This window comes from Mus musculus, chromosome 1, assembly GCF_000001635.26.
Source record: "Mus musculus strain C57BL/6J chromosome 1, GRCm38.p6 C57BL/6J".
In the NCBI taxonomy this organism is placed as follows: Eukaryota; Metazoa; Chordata; class Mammalia; order Rodentia; family Muridae; genus Mus; species Mus musculus.
The window spans coordinates 131,329,608-131,347,845 of NC_000067.6; the positions used below are offsets into that span (position 1 = coordinate 131,329,608).

At 41.0% G+C, this 18,238-nt stretch overlaps 1 protein-coding gene and 1 long non-coding RNA gene across 5 annotated transcripts in view; one reads left to right on the forward strand and one right to left on the reverse strand.

The window, feature by feature from the left end:
• Gm51644 overlaps positions 1-18,238 on the forward strand; it is a 114,910-nt gene that overhangs the window by 54,027 nt on the left and 42,645 nt on the right. The gene's annotated exons all lie outside the window — the stretch shown is intronic.
• Srgap2 (SLIT-ROBO Rho GTPase activating protein 2) overlaps positions 1-18,238 on the reverse strand; it is a 242,281-nt gene that overhangs the window by 44,357 nt on the left and 179,686 nt on the right. For all 4 annotated transcript variants that reach the window (XR_001781100.2, XR_001781103.2, NM_001081011.2 and 1 more), the window contains exons 9-13: positions 16,155-16,256; positions 14,742-14,939; positions 6,783-6,867; positions 4,250-4,277; positions 2,510-2,534 (exon numbers count right to left, since the gene is read on the reverse strand). Coding sequence is in view for 2 of the 4 variants with exons in the window: in NM_001081011.2 (NP_001074480.2) it covers positions 2,510-2,534; positions 4,250-4,277; positions 6,783-6,867; positions 14,742-14,939; positions 16,155-16,256 (438 nt within the window). In the remaining 2 variants the exon portion in view is untranslated. The remainder of the gene's footprint in view (positions 1-2,509; positions 2,535-4,249; positions 4,278-6,782; positions 6,868-14,741; positions 14,940-16,154; positions 16,257-18,238) is intronic.

Consider the following 18,238-nt stretch of genomic DNA (forward strand, 5'->3'; position numbering starts at 1 on the left):
GGAAAACAAATCTCCAGATTATTTCTCTTATTTAACTGATTTATAAGAAACAAACATTGATATTCTGGTTATTTATATGAACAAGATCTTCTAAATTATGCTTTTACTATTTTATTTATTTATTTTAAGATTTATCTGTTTAGTATACAGTACTCTACATGCATGTCTGCCTGCACACCAGAAGAGGGTACCAGATCTCAATTATAGATGGTTATGAATCATCATATGGTTGCTGAGAATTGAACTCAGGACCTCTGGAAGAGCAGTCAGTGCTCTTAACCTCTGAGCCATCTCTCCAGCCTGATTTTACTATTCTTACCATTTAAGAAAAACTTCTTGACAGAGAGAAACTATAAGAAAAGCCAATTAAAGGGGTTTATTGGATGTGGTAAATCCTGGACTCTGATGCAAATCTGGTACCTTGCCTGCAAATGCTTTAGTGTAGCAATAGCCATGCAAAGCAGGTAGGTGCCACTCACTACTGATGGTGACCCTAGTCAGGGGCAGATACTACCTACCAAACTCCAGCACTCCTGCAGCTACAGCAGAGGCTGCAAAGCTCCCACATGCAAGCCCTAGGACTAAGCAGGAAGTCTAGAGTTAGATCAGAAATGAAAAGAAATAAATTTCAAGTTCAAGCCTATTCTTGGTAATAAAGGAAAAATGGTTGCTTAGGCTATAAGATATATGCCTATTAATTTATTATGTCTATTAAATGCAATAAATTATCTCTGAGAGACATTCCATTCCTCTCGAGTTTTAAGAGAAACCCCAAGAGAAAGGAGAAAAAAAAGAATTATAGGAATAAGATGGTAGAAAGTTACAGTAAAATTTTTATCATTTAAAAAATGTATAGCCAGGCCTGCTAGCACATGCTTGTAGCTCCAGAATTTGTGAGGCAGAGGTATCAGGATCATAAGTTCAAAGTCAAATTGGACTGTATAGTAAGTAAGATGCTGTACTTAAAAAAATAATAATAAAAAAGGAACAAAATAAAAGAAAGAAAAGATTAATTTTTCTTATGAAAATGACATCTATGGTCAAGAGGAAGATGAAGGCTAGAGAGAAGGCTAAGCAACTAAGAGTACCTGCTGCCTTAGCAGAAGACCCAGGTCTAGATTAGGATCCGCTCAGTGGATTCGAATCCACACAGTGACTTACAACTATCTGTAACCCCAGTTTCAGGAGATCTGACACCCCCCGTCCCTTTCACACAGGCACCAGGCATGCATATAATGTATACACATACATGCAGGCCAAACACTCATACACATGAGATAAAATAAGTAAATCTTCAATGGTGTTGGATCTCCTGGAGCTAGAGTTACAGGCAACTGTAAGTAGCTTGACATAGGTGCTGGAATTAAATTTAAATTAAATTAAGAGCGAGTGCTCTTAACTGCTGAGCCATCTTTCCATCCCTGCAAATAATTTTTTTTAGATATAATTTTTATCAACTTCAACTTTTTTAAAGAATATTTTATTTTATTTTATTAATATGAGTACACTGTTGCTGTCTTCAGACACACCAGAAGAGGAAATTGGATGGCATTACAGATGGTTGTGAGCCACCATGTGGTTGCTGGGAATTGAACTCAGGACCTTTGGAAGAGCAGTCGGTGCTCTTAACCACCAAGCCATTTCTCCAGCCCCTGCAAATGACTTTTTAAAAAGGCCTGGATCAGCTTTTTCCTGGGTAGACAGAAGGATATTTCTGAGCCCTGCCTTCCACCCTGTACTTGCTAACTTTCCCTCCTGCAAAGCTGGTGTGAGAAGCTTAGGGAACATGAAGTCACTTCACTACTTACCACAGACTATAATTAGTGAATGGAATTTTGCTACTGCAAAAATATACTTCATTTAAATTTTTTTCCTTTTAAAGTAAGTAAAAATTGTACTGAGATTTCCCCTGGTGTGGATTACTCAAGGCCACTGCTAAGATCCCTCCTAACATGGGTAAGAACTGGCTCAGCGGTGAATTTAAATATATTGGTGAAAGTCAGTGCAAACCTGTCGAGCTGAGCACTTCTTTTGTTTCACTCCCAAAACAGGTTCATATCTATATTATTAGGGTATGTCAGGAATACATCTAAGATGACCTACAAATTTTAGTAAGTAGGACGTTTTAGATTGAGGATCAGCTAGCTTGAGCTGCTGGTGTTATTAATGTGTATGTAAGGAAGTGTGAGGCCTCTTTATGTTCTCACAGAGAAGGACATCATTGGCTGTTACGGAACAATTTGTCCAAGTTTAAATCAAACTTAATCTGTAAGTTCAATGGTGTTGGATTTCCTGGAGATCTGACAAGGAGAAGACTGGATTACAAAGCCTATGATAATTCCCAAAAACTTGGAATTGGTGGTTGCCACAATCTTAACTATACTGTAACTAAAGGTGCAGCCACGTATGAGCATGAGGTCAGAGGCATGGCATGGAATTCATCATGGCTGAGGGAGGTACACAATTTTCATGAGCCGGGCTGGACAATCTGGCTCTGCTGGGCTCTTACCTGTTTCCTCACAGTTGAGCTTCGCCTGTGGTTGCCCCACCAAATCAGAAAGGACCAGTCCAGCAACAGGAAGGAAAGAGAGAAAAAGGGGACAGAATGAGACAATCACTCCTAAATCCAGAACTAAAGCTTTAAATCATGTAAAACAATTGTAACAGCAGGTAATGAAACATATCATAATTTTGAGATCAGTTCCAGAAAAAGCTAAGAGACTTGCCAAGTTATTTCCCAACAAAAGCCTAATAAACTTTATTCTTCCATAAAAGCATAGAGGTCCCTGGTTTAATGCCTATCACTGTTCAAAACTTAAACAGGCAGCAAATAGTTTACTCTGTAGTAGAGTCATGTTAGACAATCTAAAGATCTTTCTGTATGAAAGGAAACAAAAACTAAACACCAAAGAGTGATATATCTTCTCTTGAGTCTCTTGGGAAAAAGAAAAGGACCACTTAAATTAATTAATTAAGTTTTGTTTTTGATTTAGATGGCAGGACATTCAGACTGAAAGGAACTCAGGGCCTCTGTCGGTGCTTTTCAAGCCGTGCTTAGCTGTAGGAGCCTTTTTCTCTAAGGGTATCAGACACAGAAGCACACTACTCAACGAGGTGGACGGCACCCCCTGCTTTGGGAAGGTAGGAGATGGATTGGGAGGCTGGGCCTTGTTCTCACTCTGCCGCCAGCCTGCTCTTAAGGCTCCTTGCTGAAATCATAGCGCTTTTCTGAGCTAACAAAATGCTTGTCTTCAACAAGAGGAGGCTGATATTCTGAGAGGAGAGATGATAGTCCAAGGTCACACATGGGGAAAGGGATAAACAGCATGGGAAATCAGTGCAGCTCTTCTTAGCCTTTCCAGAGATGTGGTACCTCTGACGAAGAAGCTAAGACTATACCATCAGGAGACAGGTCCTACAGAATTTTATCTTCTTAGCTCCCTCCAGTCCTCAAGAATGGCATAGTAACAGGACTTCAGCTCTAACCCACTATGACAAAATGATGAAAATCAGATTAAGTCATCAGTAAATAGTGAGCCTGTAACTGTAAGTGGCCTCACGACTGTATGAGCTGAGAGAAGGCAATCTGCGTCATTAAAGCAGCACATTTTCAGGCACCTCAGGGTGCTGGCTGAATGAATGTCTTGTTCTCTGCCAGCTCATAGCACCATTATGACTGTGAGGGAAAATATTTAGCTGAGGTGGAGAGGGAGAGAAGGTGGAGGAAGACTGGAAGGACTGCATACTTGAACAGCAAAGATTTCTCCCAGTGCTATTTGTCAAGTCAAAGCAATGTAATATTTCCTTATCCACAACAGTCACTAATTAGTGCCTATCATCTTCTCCATACACTTAAAAAAAATCTCAGGTTAAACACTATCACCTAGTCTTCTTTGTATCAGAGACTTCTCTAAGGTTACATGTTGAAGTCTTCTAACTAGGAGGTTATCAAGATCCAGAGTCTAGTGTTTATTTTCTTTGAAGTACTGTAGCTTTGGGGAGTTTCTGGAAGATTTTTAATCAAGGGACAACTCCCATGACATTATTTTGCTCAGACTACCCTAAATGGCAGCAACTCCACAGCCACTTGAAAGGAGATGGGATTAGTAAGGCAAAGAGAAGGAAGCAACTGTGCCTCAGGCCACTCCTTTGCAAAGCCATCCAGTATCTTTTACAAGCACAGCTACGGCTCTTTCCCAGGTGGCTCTATCCCAGGGGCCTCTCCTTATCCCTTCTCAGGGTCACTTACCTGGCAAGACTACAGTCTGTCCGCTGACCTGTGGAAAGAGAAGGGCAACATGCATTTGTTGAAGCAGAAGAGGTGGGGAGACCAGTATACCCTAAGAATAACCATGCCCTTCGTATCTTCCTAGGGAGCCAGAGGCCGAAAAGAAAAGGACTGCCCCAACCTCATTTTGGGCAGGAACTTTACTGCTCCAGGTTCTCTGAACCTCATCAGTTCTACTTCCTAATGAGAAAATAGGCATGCATGTGTGGGAAGAACAAGTCAAATCATACCTTAGAGAACAAAAACTTATGGTAAGCCTTCCCATACAATTCAGCTACTTAGTTATGTGCTGAGTATGTGTGTAATGGTGGCGAGATGTAGGTTTTGGGATATAGGACATGGGATAAACTTGCTTGTCACTTTATGAACACACACACACACACACACACACACACACACACACACACACACACACACAGTTGACTTTGGAGAGGAGAAGAGGAAACGTGGAGAGAGGAAGGAGAAGATATGTAGGTTCTACTTTTAGAAGCATACTAAATTCCCCTGTTAACTGGCATAGTAAGGCAGGGATAACAATACCCACATGGGTATCAAATGATGTCTTTCAATCTAATGACAGGGGGTAAGATTTTCACCGGCCAGAGAGAGTTTTGAAAAATGAAATAGAAAACCTTAAAGTTGGTATGAAAAAATTTAACAAAACTATGCACATATGTATGCATAAACCATGATGTAATATGTGGCCTTTTTTGGGCTAACAGTTATGAAGCTTGATCTGCCTTAGCTAAATCAGTGGCAGACTTGGGCGGGCCCTGAGTCAGGAAGGACGAGATCAACTCATCTTCCTTATTCGAGATCCAGGAAAGGCAGCTCGGAGCACTGGGGAAGGCAGGGTTTTCTTTCATTTAGTGTTGCTAATTGTTAAGATAGTTCAGCTCATTTTCAAAAACACCATCCCCCAATCTTTAACAGCTCTGAAAGGCTTGGCTTTCATTTGCAAAAATATTATTCTGAGCCATTATTTTCAACATCTGTCCCATTTCCATTCTGGAATATTCATACATATCAATTATCCCTCTGTGGCAAGAACAAGAGGCTCTTGCATTATGGTGACAAATACTTACAGAAGGCAGGGACATGATGATGTGCACACAGGGTGATTTATGGCTATTATTTTTCTCTATCTCTGGAACTTGTCATCTTTAAATTATGGCAATTTAGTGCCCCAGTGGTCAACCTCCACCCCTCTAGAGTAGCATGATTTGGTGCATACATGTGTATAAACATGCACATACACATGGTTCCAAAGCCTTTTTGCCTGCCTTCCAGGCTGTGTTGAGATTGTTTTGAGAAAAAGAAATCATAATAAGTTTCTTCAGGTAATTTTTCTGGGCCATCTTTCCTTTACTTGCCATATGGCAATCTGGTAGCTTGAGAGTAGAGACTTTCTGTAAGCAGATCTGGTTTTCATGCCTAGACTTGAACTGTTTAGGTAGGAAAAGATCAGAAGTTACTAAAAGGCTTTTTTTTTTCCTTCACATTAAAGCAAACATTTAAAAAAAAATCACAAGGTCAAAGATGCTAGAGAGAAAAGAAATGGTCTGGGGGAATTGTCCAGGGCAGGACAAGGACAGGGCAAGAAGAGTAGGTAGGTTAGTCTGGTCTGAAAAATGGGATATTTCAATTCTTGAGCTAAAAAGTCAATGTGTCTTGTAAATTCTGCTTTACATCACAGTCTGTCTGTGGAGTGCTCGAGAATTTACTTCCAAGTGTTAATTTTTCTGTATGAGTGCAAGCACACTGTCAGTGAGGAGAGCTCGTGCTCCCTGTGGAGGACAGACCAGTGGGGTAGGGGGTAGGGGCAGAGCATTCAGGGGCATCCCCAACCTGGAAATCCCATTAATCATAGGATGCTGAGAGCTAGGCAGGAGACCTGGGCAGGGTGCCAAACTACCTCAGGGAAGCTTCTTTTTCAACCTCCACCTTCTGTTTGACGGCTGACTAGGGAGAGAAAGTCCAGAATGTCTGTCCAGTTCTCTGCCTCAGTACTTTCCAGTGTCTGGGTAAGATTATTGCCAGACATGAGAATACATTTAGCACTTTGGTCTTAGTACAGCTACAGTAGAGAGAAGGCTGACACTTAAGTAAAAGGAAATGAATGTTCACCCTGATAGCTAAAGAAACAAGTCTGTCCATCCCCCTCATTCGAGGGCCTTCTCTCTCCCCAGGCCTGGAGTCTTAACAAGTGTCTGGCGAGGCCATGGCCCCATGCTCCTTTACATATGTGGCAGAAAGGTGAAGGGTCTGGGTAGAGAGTACACGTGTTCTGTTTAAAGAAACATGATGAACATTAGCTCGTCTTACACATTGCTGTTTTCCCACTGCTCAAGCAGCCACTGAATAGTCTAGGAAGAGAAATACATTCATATAACCAGTTGGGGCTGGCTGGCTGAGGACTGGAGGCACGTGCTTAGGAAGAGAGCCCTGGGCCTCACTGCTCTACCAACCTCCAGCAGAGCATGCTCACACTCACTTTCTCCCAGGGTTTTCTGCAGGAGGTCATGCTTGGCTTGTAGCTTTGTGATGAGGTTCCTACCCTCCAAGTACTCCTTCATTTTCTGTAAGGGAAGAGGAGAAACAAGAGAACTTAGATTCCGGAAGAAACACAAGATATAAATGTCCAGCTGGAATATTACTTTTGAGAGGCCATTTGATTTCTCACTTTCTGACTCAAATTTCAGACAAGTCCATTAACATTAAGATTTAAAAAAATCTCTCTCTCTCTCTCTCTCTCCCCCCCCTCTCTCTCCCTCTCTCCCCCTCCCTCCCCATTGCTCTCCCTCTCTCTCTGTGATGATTTTCATGGTAGGTGCATATCCTATATAGGATTTTCCTATGAATTTCATGTTAGCCTGTATAAGAAAACTGTTCTCTAAGTAAAGTCCTCCATCTGTCTCCTTCAGTCCCAGTAATGAATGAGAGGGTAGGGAGCGTGGACGACCTTCCTGAGCATCAGTGTTGTTGGTGTGAAGACATGCACTTGCTGTCTGCCGCTTAGCTTGATATCCTGCTCGCCCCAGGGTGCATTTCATCACTCTAGCAGCTGTATCAGTGGTAAGCCTAACCTGCAGAGCCCCCTTGTATAAGCCAGACCCTAAGAAGCTGCACCTTCTATTCTAGGCTTCTTGAAAAGTTGGGAGTTTCGGGGTACTCAGTTGGAGCGGCTGACACCTTGCACATGTAACTACAGATGCCAAGCACAAGATAAGACGTGCCGCCACACTTGCAATAGCAGGTGCAATACGACTGCTGTTGTAATTTCCATTTTGACATCTCATCTGGCTTGTGAGTGACTATGCTTGACTGGATAATTCCTCAAATCTTCAAAACAACTACATAAATTACTAATATCATTACTTTACTTGAGTAATGAAAGAAGGTAGTGTGGTTTGAAGAGATTAATGAAATTGCTCAAAGGTCAAAAGAGACTGATGGAGTCACTATCTGTTGGGCGGCAGGTGTTCTCCACACCCCTACCCCCTTAAAACAACCCATTTCCCAGGGAAGCGCCATAAGAGAGGGAGTTAAAAACTCAAAAACAGGCCCAGGAAGTTTCTAAAACTGGCCAGATCCAGAAGGCCCTTTTCCCAAGAGTAAACAGTATAGACTACTGAGTCACTTCAGACAAGCCCAACTGCTACAAAGAAGCAGGGGACAGCCATGCAGCGTGAAAAGAACCAGAGACCAGCTGAGCTGCCTGAAAGAGGTTCAGACTAAGAAAGGATACTCTTCAACCCATTGAGCTGCCCACAGGCTATGCAGTGTTCCCCAGGTACCCAGCTTTTGAGAGCTTTTGGGATGGAGATGTCTTTGAGTCACTCCTGCTCTTATAGGCAAGTCCCCCAAACCTCACTGGTTCACAAGTAGGACATTGGTGGTATCCCTGTTATGGTCTGTCATAGTTCTCTATCTGGAGTAAGCAGTTGTGTGATGTGTCTTTCCAGGAATATCTTGACACATAATAGTATCCAAACATGCGGTTTGACAGAATGGTATGTGCTCTGAAGCATTATTATAAAATGTTCCATCTACTACATTCAAGAGCCAAAGAGAAGCAGAACAGACTTTCATAGTAGTCATTCTTTTTACATTAACAGCAACCCAGAAGGCTTTAGACTATGTTAGCACAGAGTCTCTCATCTGATTCTCATACTAATTCTACCCATATTTGAGGAAGATGCAGTAGTTCTTTATTGGAGACAAGACAATCCTACGAGAGGGAGAGCACCACTGCAGGCTAGTAGGTGGTAATGGAGGTGAGGGTCCTTTCTCTACCCTCCTCTACAGCCATGCTTGAGGATCTGAGTCTGCCTTGGCTATCTCCTGATGCACTGGTTCATATGATGGTGTTTAACTTAAAAGTGAATGGGAAGGTCTCTCAGAGCATGATCCATAAGTCATAGAAAGACAAGGCTTTGCTCCAATGAATAAACATTTTAATAATAATAGTTCTGTCTTTTATTGTACACTAACTAAAAAAAGAAAAAGAACTGTAACCAAGCCCTTGATTTTTATGACTATTACCATTTCATTAATGATAAATATAAAGTGAAAAGTTCTGAATTCTCTTACTCTACATCTTTTTGTGCAGTATGAGGTTTTAACTAAGAGCTTGCTCCCTTCTTTCCCATTTAAAATAAAGGGAAATTTGCTTTTCTGGGAGATGGCCTCAGAACCTCTTATGCTTGCCCATGTGGCCCCATGGGTAACTTATAAATCCCCATGGCACCATTTTCATATAGCTCAATCACAGAAGGGTTACCCCTCTGCTGTCTTCCTATCCAGAGACCATCTCATTGACTATTCTGATAATTCATGATGCTTAGTGCCAGATAGTAGAAACTTAATAAATGTGAAGAAAGAATAAATGGTGAACAATCTCATTCTCTTCTGTATAGACTGCTCCTTGCGATTATAAACCCAGCCTCTACTCTAAATAAAACAAACCAGAAACAAGTGCCATGCTAAGTCATTTCTGCTGCCTTATTTAAGGCCTGTTCTCAGATCCTTTATGCCTTTGCATGAGAACATCTGCATGAAAATAGGCTCTCTTGTCACCTTTCTCTTTCCATCTGTTCCAGCTGTCAGCTCACTTGCTGTCAGCCTTCCCTGGATGATATCCTAATCCCCATCCAATGCCTAGTTGCAGGTTTGGAATCATACTTAGGACCCAGAGTGGAAAAGCTTCTAGGAAATATCCATGTCCTGAAAGGCCTGTCTTTGGAAGATTATCCCAGAAGTCTCAAGGGTTTCCTAAAGAAGAAAATCCAAGAAGCTATAACCTCTAACTCAGACCAGAATGCTCAGTATACAGCCAAAATTCTGAAAGGGAATGGATTAAAAATTCCTTTACCTCACTCACGTTTCTATTCTCTACTCCCAACCCCAAGTTCATGTTCACAGCTCACTGGGTAACTTCAGCTGTCACTTGGTGAACCATGAAAACAAGTAACAATCTGATAAAGAAGTATGAAGTTACCTTTTCAGGTTCCATTAATCTAAAGGACCAAACTGCAGCAAGATATGCTCTGAATCCCTAATATAAGGGTAGGAAGAACAACTTCAGGTTTGGCATCTAGGTGAGAAGGCAAAAAGATCCCAGAGTCTGCAGACATACTATCCATCACTTCCTTATCTTACCCAGAAGTCAGGACAGACATGCTGGGGATAAATAATCCTGTCTTGATCAGGGGAGTGGAGGTTGAAGGGTTCAGTTGCTGCTGAACAGACAAGGAGCTTAGAGAGCTGAAGCTGGGGGGGGGGGGGGAATAAGTAGCCCTTTGGTGATTTAGCATAATATCAAGATTATATATAAAATCAGACCACACACACACACACACACACACACACACACTGTAATATACCAGACCACAGCTCTAAGTCTAGCAGCTTGCCTGATGGACAAAAGCCTGCCTTCTCTCCTATTGTCTTACCCAAATCTACCCCTAAGAATTCAGATAGTTTGACTTTGTTATTTTCAATCCCTTCCTCATTCTACTTCCCACTTGAGAGCTCCATACTTGGGGCTAGAGAGATGGCTCAGCAGTTAAGAGCACTTACTGCTCTTGCAGAAGACCTGGGCTCAGTTTCCAGCATGCACATGATGGCTCACAAGGTAAAGTTTTAGGGTTCCAGTGCTCTCTTCTGACCTTTAAAGCAATTGCATGCAGACAAAAACTCACACATAAACAAAAATAAATCTGAAAAAAAAGTTTTGTTTTAAGGTTTTTTGTTTTTGTTTTTTTAAAAGAACCCCATACTCCATTTTTTCAAAAAAATGTTTAGGAGACTCCAGCTTCCTAGGGCTTCGATGATTCTTGGCTAACCAGAGCAGAGAAATGGCTAAAAGGGGATGATGCGAATATACAATGGAATTCTGTCCAGCCATTGGAAAATGATTTCTGTGAGATATGGGACAACTCTTTTTAGACTAACATGAATAATATTCAGAATAAGTGATGACAGCCTAGTGGGGACAGTGAGAGTGGCATACTTGCTTGTCACACTTTATTTCTTATCATTTTGCTTTGTGGGGATGAAGAAGGAACTCACAATGTCACACAAGCTAGGCAGGCACTCTTAACTTCTGAGCTACATTCCCAGCCCCGTTTTTTACAATTCCAGTGTAATTGATTGTATTAAGGGCACTCGCTGATAGATCACCAATTGCCTATGCATAGAAAACCTCTGAAAGGACTAAATATACCAGTTTTAATCCATGGCTACAGGGAGGGAAAGTAGGTGTCAGGGGTAGGTAAGGCATGTGTACCTCCTTTTAGTTTCCTTTTGATACATTTTAGTCTTTTTAAAAGGGTGTAACAACAATGAAAAGAGGTAGACACTGGGGGATGATGTACTATATAAGTTGAGTGACAGCCAAAAAGACAAGGAGGTCAGAAAACAAGTCCCTTCTTATAATAAGGGAGGAGAGTTGCTGAGTCTTTCCTTTTAGCTCCTCAGCAGGGGACAGAGGGAAAGCCCGTGCCAGCAAGTGACTTGAGCTCTGGGTTCAGCTCTTGATGAAGGCCTTATTCAAGCTATCCATCCGCTGCACGTTTTTTTCCTTTTTCTTTTTCCCCAAAGCTTTCAAATGAGAAGGCTGGGTTAAATGATAATTAAAAGATGCTTCAAGTTTAAAATTCTATAATTTTCCACAGACTATTGCAAACAACTGATCTTTGTAAGACATACTTCAAATTTCTAATTGATGTCTCATGGACAGATTAATCTGATGACAGTAGCAAGCAGTCATAAAACTATCCAAAAGCCCACGTGGTCACTAGACATACTAGCTATGAGTCAAGCCATGATGAAGGATATCTTCACCACTTTCCAAGAGCAGGGAACTTCTAGCATATGCTGCTTTGATATTTTTTTCCTTCACTGTTTGACAAGCATAGGCAAGCCCTCTGTTTTAATATGGAGACCAGAATGTCCATTTCACTACTACTACCACCAAAAATGCCTTGCTACCAGGACATAAATTACGTGACACATATCATATCCATTCACAAAAAGTAATGAATTCTTGCAAATCTGTAACAAAGCCCAAACTCATTGCTGTTAGTTAAAGCAATGTGCCCAATTTTTGACAAGGAGCACCATGGCTAACAAATTCAGGAATGGGTTGTAGAACCCCAATGTATTGAGGTAAAAGGGGAACAGGTAGGTAGGATTTTAGAAGTCACAAGTTAGGGTAAAGTTATTTCTTTCTTAAAAATGATTTATTTTGAATTATGTGTCTATGTGTGGGCATGTGCATGTGAGTGCTGGTGCCCACAGAGGCCAGGAGAACTGGATCTCCTAGAGTTGGAGCTATAGGCAGTTATGAGCCTGCAGACATGCGTGTTGGGAGTCAAACTCACATCCTCTGCAAGAGTACTATATAAGCTCTTAAACGTGCTGAAGCATCTCAGCAGCCTTCTTGTTTTGGAACAAATGTCAACTTCTGAATATGTATGTTATAGATTTATTCAAAGAAGAAAATAATTCTGAGAAAGATTTGGTTAAGTATAGATTTTTCATATCCAAAATTTCTTGCCTTCTTCTCTTTTGTTGTTGAGTGTGTGTGCATGCATGCATATATGCCAGAGGTCTGTGTTAGTCACAGTATCTCCTTCAATTGCTTTCTAGTTTATTTTCTGAGGCAAGGACTCTCACTGAACCTGGAGCTTTCTAATCATTAGACTGGCTGGTTAGCAAGACCCAGGGATCTCCTTGTTTCTACTCCCCAGCTCTGAGATTACAAGTGTCTATGTTTCTTTTGCATGGGTTACTGGGATTCAAACTTAGGTCTTCGTGTTTGTGTGGCGTGCACTTTACTGACTAAGCCATCTCCCCAACCCTAAGCCCTAAAATTTCTTAACTTGAGGAATTCTCAAGTTTAAATTTAAAATACAAATATAAAATTTACATATGTAATATATATAAATCTAAAATTTTAAAAAATATATTTTAAAAATGGAATACAATAAGACTAGGTCACTGATATTTAATCAGCTCAGAAAGAGTTGCCAAAAATTTCTATTATTAGAAGATAATATAGTTTGGAAAGGAGGACAGTGATAGCCCCCATTGGAGTCAAGAAGCTACACATATTAAAATTAAAAGTCAGCTTGTGTAAAGCTTCCCCCAGCACCATTCGTCCTTGTTGCTGACGCACATCCACGCACTTACACACTGTACCTTTCTTATTTAGAAACACAGGAAGTCAGAATTAAAGCTCTCCCTGTATGCCTATGCCCTCATTCTCTCCTTTCTCCTCAACTTTAAGCAGTCCCAACTTGCAGCATAGAATCTGGCATACAGTAAATACACGATAAATGATTAGTGAATAACTTAATGGTTGATGCATGGATTAATAATGATGATGGTAAAATGAGTAGCAGTTACTGAGTGCCGTGAACTAGGCTATGTGTCACTCCATCCTCTGTATAGATTTGCACATGCTTAGAAGATGTAGTATAGACTGGAGACAGAGCTGTACTTCTTTCCCAGCACATAAAAGTTCTACCAAGAAACAAACAACTGCATCCCAAGCAATTTGAAAATATAATTAAATGACTTAAGTTTATAATGCAATATATACAACATCTCATTTTTGTAAATATAATTTTAAATACATGCCTCATATGAATTTATTTTCTTCTTTCTGCTTCTAAGTTTTACATAATGACCATGTTTTAAAATGTTTTTCTTTATATAACAAAAAATTTTGAGTTGTTTTAGAACAATATTCTTAAATCATATTCTTTTAAAAGTCTTCTTTGGGATTTAAAACTACAAAAACACCAAGGATTTGGAGTTTAACTAAGTGAAACAGATTTACAAAAACACCAATCAATCATGTTAGGGCTCTTAAAGAAAAAAGGAGAGTGCACAAAGAAAAAAATTAAACAAATTGTCCCAGCTGGAAGACAAATCTAATTTGCTCCATGCTGAGTGTGCTTCATGACTGGAAGACAATTGACGTCCTTTCATTTGCTCAGTGTGGATTGTCAATGGCCATGTGGTATCTTACAACTGAAAAGTCAGTTTTTCTTTTCTTGGTCATCATAAGATAAGGAAATAAATTTTGGTACAGGCAAAAGTCAGACTTGGCAAGTTCAAAACAATTTAATTATTAAACAAAAGATCAGCTAACAGCTTTTTAAAAACTATTAACTAGCTAGGCGTGGTGGCACACGCCTTTAATCCCAGCATTCGGGAGGCAGAAGCAGGTGGATTTCTGAGTTCAAAGCCAGCCTGGTCTACAGAGTGAGTTCCAGGACAGCCAGGGCTACACAGAGAAACCCTGTCTTGAAAAACCAAACCAAACCAAACAAACAAACACAAACAAACAAAAACTATTAACTTTTGTACACACAGACACACATAGATACACATCTACTCATCTAAAAGGAGATCTGAGAGAAATGAATAAAATATACTGCTCTAGAATTCTCTACAAACCCACCAAGTTGCTCATTTAAGTCTCTTTAACTTTCACCAATAATTAGAAAAAATAACTTCCTAATAATGGAACTTATATGATAATGTATTCAAATCACTTAGGAGAGACTTTAAATTTCTTAAAACAATATACATATTGGCAAAGATATTTGAATATAGTTCTCAAAAACCAATAAACTTAATTCCCTTGCCATGATCTCTTGTGAGTGAGAGGGCTTCTATACTAGCTGGTTAAAAGTTTCCCTGATTTTTTTCTAAGTGATTTCTTTAGGAGCATCCCTTTCTTTGAGGGCCCCAGAAGACACATAGAACTTGTAGATGTTTTTGCTTTAAGTGTCAAGGTGGTGTCCAAGTATGCCAGGCTCAAATCTTGTGCATTTAAAGCTTGCTTTTCAGACAGTTGGCAAAAACTCTTGATTCCAAAGCTCCTGTGGGCGTCAGTGTCTACTGATGTTCTTATAAGGCCAAAGAGTGCCCTTACCGTGAAATAAAACTGTTCCGTCTCTTGCTGGTTCGCTCTCCTCTTAGCAATGCTGGGCTTGCTCATGAATGTTTCAGAGACAGTTGATTTGACAGACTCCATGGAATTGCTATACTGGAAGCAGTCAGATACATCAAAATCCTCAACAGTCACAATGTCTTGAATGGTCTGCAGGGTGGCCTCCATTGTCTTTTTCACCTATAACCATAATGGCCAAAATAATCATGAGAAGCAGGCTTTAAAATGGCAGGTGATAGAGCAACTAGGAGGAGCTTGAGAGGAGGAATGTCTCTCTTCCCAAGAGAGGGGTAGGAAGGAAGGATGCCAGCAGATCACAGCTGCACTTCTCACTGAACAGTACTGAGTGATTGAGTGATGAACATCACAGGAACCCAGTTTCAGCTCACTGCTCTCTCCAGCAAACACCTAAACTCCACTCTTTCTCTGCTGTGTACCTTTTATGTAATGTTTACTTTCTTCAAAGAGACTTATCGTATGTGTAGATGTTTTGCCTGCATGTGAGTGTGTCATGTGATGCCTGGTTCCTGTGGAGGCCAGAAGAGGGGGTTGGAGTTGCTGGAATTAAAGGTAGGGATGGCTGTGAGCCACCATGCAGGTGCTGAAGCCAAGCCTGCGTCCTCTGCAAGAGCAACCAGTGTTTTTAACCTATTTCTTTATTATAATGAAAGTGCAAAGGGAAACAGAATAACATAATTGCAAAACAGTATTTCCAACATACTGGAGCTGATGAAAATATGTGATAGATCCTGTCCTTCAATGTTCCTGGCACTGTTTCGTGACCTTCAATCAATGAATGGGTTTGCTTTCCTATTTGCAAACTAAGTGACCCAACCCTACTTCTTAGTAAAATTAAGACTTACTAAAATACAAGAAAAAGCCATCTGAGCTCAATGGAAACCTGGATTACCTTTTTAAACTGGATTGTTTTTAAACTTTTAAAAATTGCCTTTTTAAACTGGATATTAAAAGAAAATATTCTGTGTTTAGAAAAAAAAAAGTCACCCTCCTGTAAGAGGAGAGAGATGTCTGAAGTGTCAAAGTCAAAAGGTTTCTTTTTGAAAATGCTGGAAAAAGCCAGTCATGAGTGGGTCATTTCAGAGACTTGATATTGTTCCCACAGTGGCCAAGTGCCACTTTGATTAAATGTGTAGTGGGGAGGGGCATTTTGTAAAAGCCTAAAATAGAGCACAACCTTTGGCAATGTACGAACAACTTCCTGAATTTCAAGGGCAGGATGTAGCAGCAGGGAAAGCGCTAGCCTCTATTTGGCCAGGAAATCTCTGCAATAGCCTGGACATTCTCTGCATGCTCCTTCTACTTGCCCCTGATGGACAGCCATAAGTAGTTCAACAAGGAAACAGTGGCTCCGAGCTTCCTAGGAAGGAAACACACCTCTTCATTCTCAATCTTCAAAGTGGATAAGCGAGACTGCAGCTGTTGGCATCTCTGCACCAGCTCACTCTGGACAGGCTGCTGGGCACAGAGTTGAGAGGCCTGTCAGAAAAAGCAACAGAAGGTCAGGAAGAGGACATATATCTTTTGAGGACTCCAGAGTTCTCACTACTGCTCAAAACAATTTACATTGTATTGCATCCCAACTACTGGAAGGCTTGCAGTTTCTATGAGCAAAAAAAAAAAAAAAAAAAGTATGCATGTGAACTTCTAGACCAAAGGATATGTGAAAGGGGAGGAGAATCTATTTGGAAAGACTGTTTCTCTCTTTGTAACTCAAAGGCAGGCAGGTGGTTGGCAGGGTAGGTCTAGCAGCAGCTGCTGATTCAGGGAATTCTGAGGAGGCTAGACAAGAGTGTTTCAAGAAGCCCTTGGTTCAGAAACCCAACACTTTGGCACAGTGAAGTTCCTGCCAAAGGTCCAAGTGGTCACCTCTCTGGCTCTTCCCTCCTCCCACTTCATACACTAGAGTTAAAAAGCAGGAGAGAAGTGGGCCAAGAAGCTAACTTGCTGCTGCTGGCAGCATGTATGTTTATAAATCTGGGTCATGCACGAGAGCTTTGAGCCAATGGGAAAGAGTTTATGTGAATTTGGGAGCAAGTTCATAAGCTCAAGTTAGAGAGCCCCAGAGGGCATGAGATCTGACAGGAGGAACTTGATATCTTTAAATAGCCATCATTGTATCCCACTAGGTGTGAGATCCCCTGTACCCCCATCCCCAATTAACCAACTCTATCTTCTGTGAAGGAACAGCTGACGTAGAGTCTATAGATAAAGGTGAGGCTATGGTATGAGGTAATCCGATCTCCTGGATGACGGATGACAGGCAGAAGGCTAGGAAGTGAAGGATAGGACCCATGTGGAGGAAGTGCCTGTCACTTTATTATCAAGTGTCCTTTAGCTCTTACCAGAAGAGACATATGGATAGAATTTGGCTCTGTTATCCTCAGCAAAGACTGAGTATATTCATATATTTGTAAACCACTCTCTTACTCAAAAAAAAATAAAACTTCTCTTTAAATGGAGGAGACTGGAAATTGACCTTTTTCCCCTTTGGTATTTAAGATTCCAACTGATTTGATCTCTTCTTCATCTGAGAGGCTTGTTCAAGATTTGGAGCTGATTTCACTATGGCTTTTAGAAGTAGACATAATGGAGAAAGCTTGTTGGCCAGATGGGTTACTGCCAAGAATGAAATTTCTGTTTCTGGCCCTGATGTCACCAGTTGTGCATCCAGTGCCCTCAAACCTCTGGGTGCACCAAGAGTTGAAACAGGCACCAAGTCCTAGTGCATCCAAGAGCAGCTGCCATCTGCCATATCTGCAGTCCGAGAACACCAGTGTAGCTAATTCCAGAGCTTCCATTAAAATGCTACCTGAACTTTGGCCCCATTTAAAGGACTTCCAGGCAGCTCCTTTCTTCTGCCTACAAATATCCCACAATGAGGCAGAATGCCTGTTAGCAGGATGCAAGAATAACTTGACATCTCATCTCTAAGCCAGAATGGGAAATTCTGGCCCCTTTTCTGGCCAAGCCATGAATCAGCTGTATCACATACTGGGCAAAAGAATGAACTATTATTTTTTAAAGTCACCCTGGCCTAGAATGGAAGAATTAGAGAAAAAAAAATGTCTCCAATCCTGTTTCTTTAAGGAGCAGCAAAGCTGCTGATGCATGCTTTGTCAGTGATCTCTAGCCAGGATGCAAGGTAATGCACTCCATCTGTGCTTTAGAGTATGGAAATGTGGTTCTGACTGGGCAAGGAGGGGGACTGAGTACCCATCATTTGGATTCCCATTTATGGAGACATGCTGTTTGGCTCAGAAGAGAACTCAGATAACACCAGAAAATCAACCAATCCACTCAGATAGTCCCAAGTTCCATTTATTCAGAGGAAGGAATCTCAATGGCAGCTGGAGAATGGGTTTAGAAGACAACTATAAACAGAAATCAAAGCAGGTGAGGAATGGGGCTTCCTGGAGGTTGGTGATGCCCCCTCCTAACTGTAACACGATGCTGTCTTA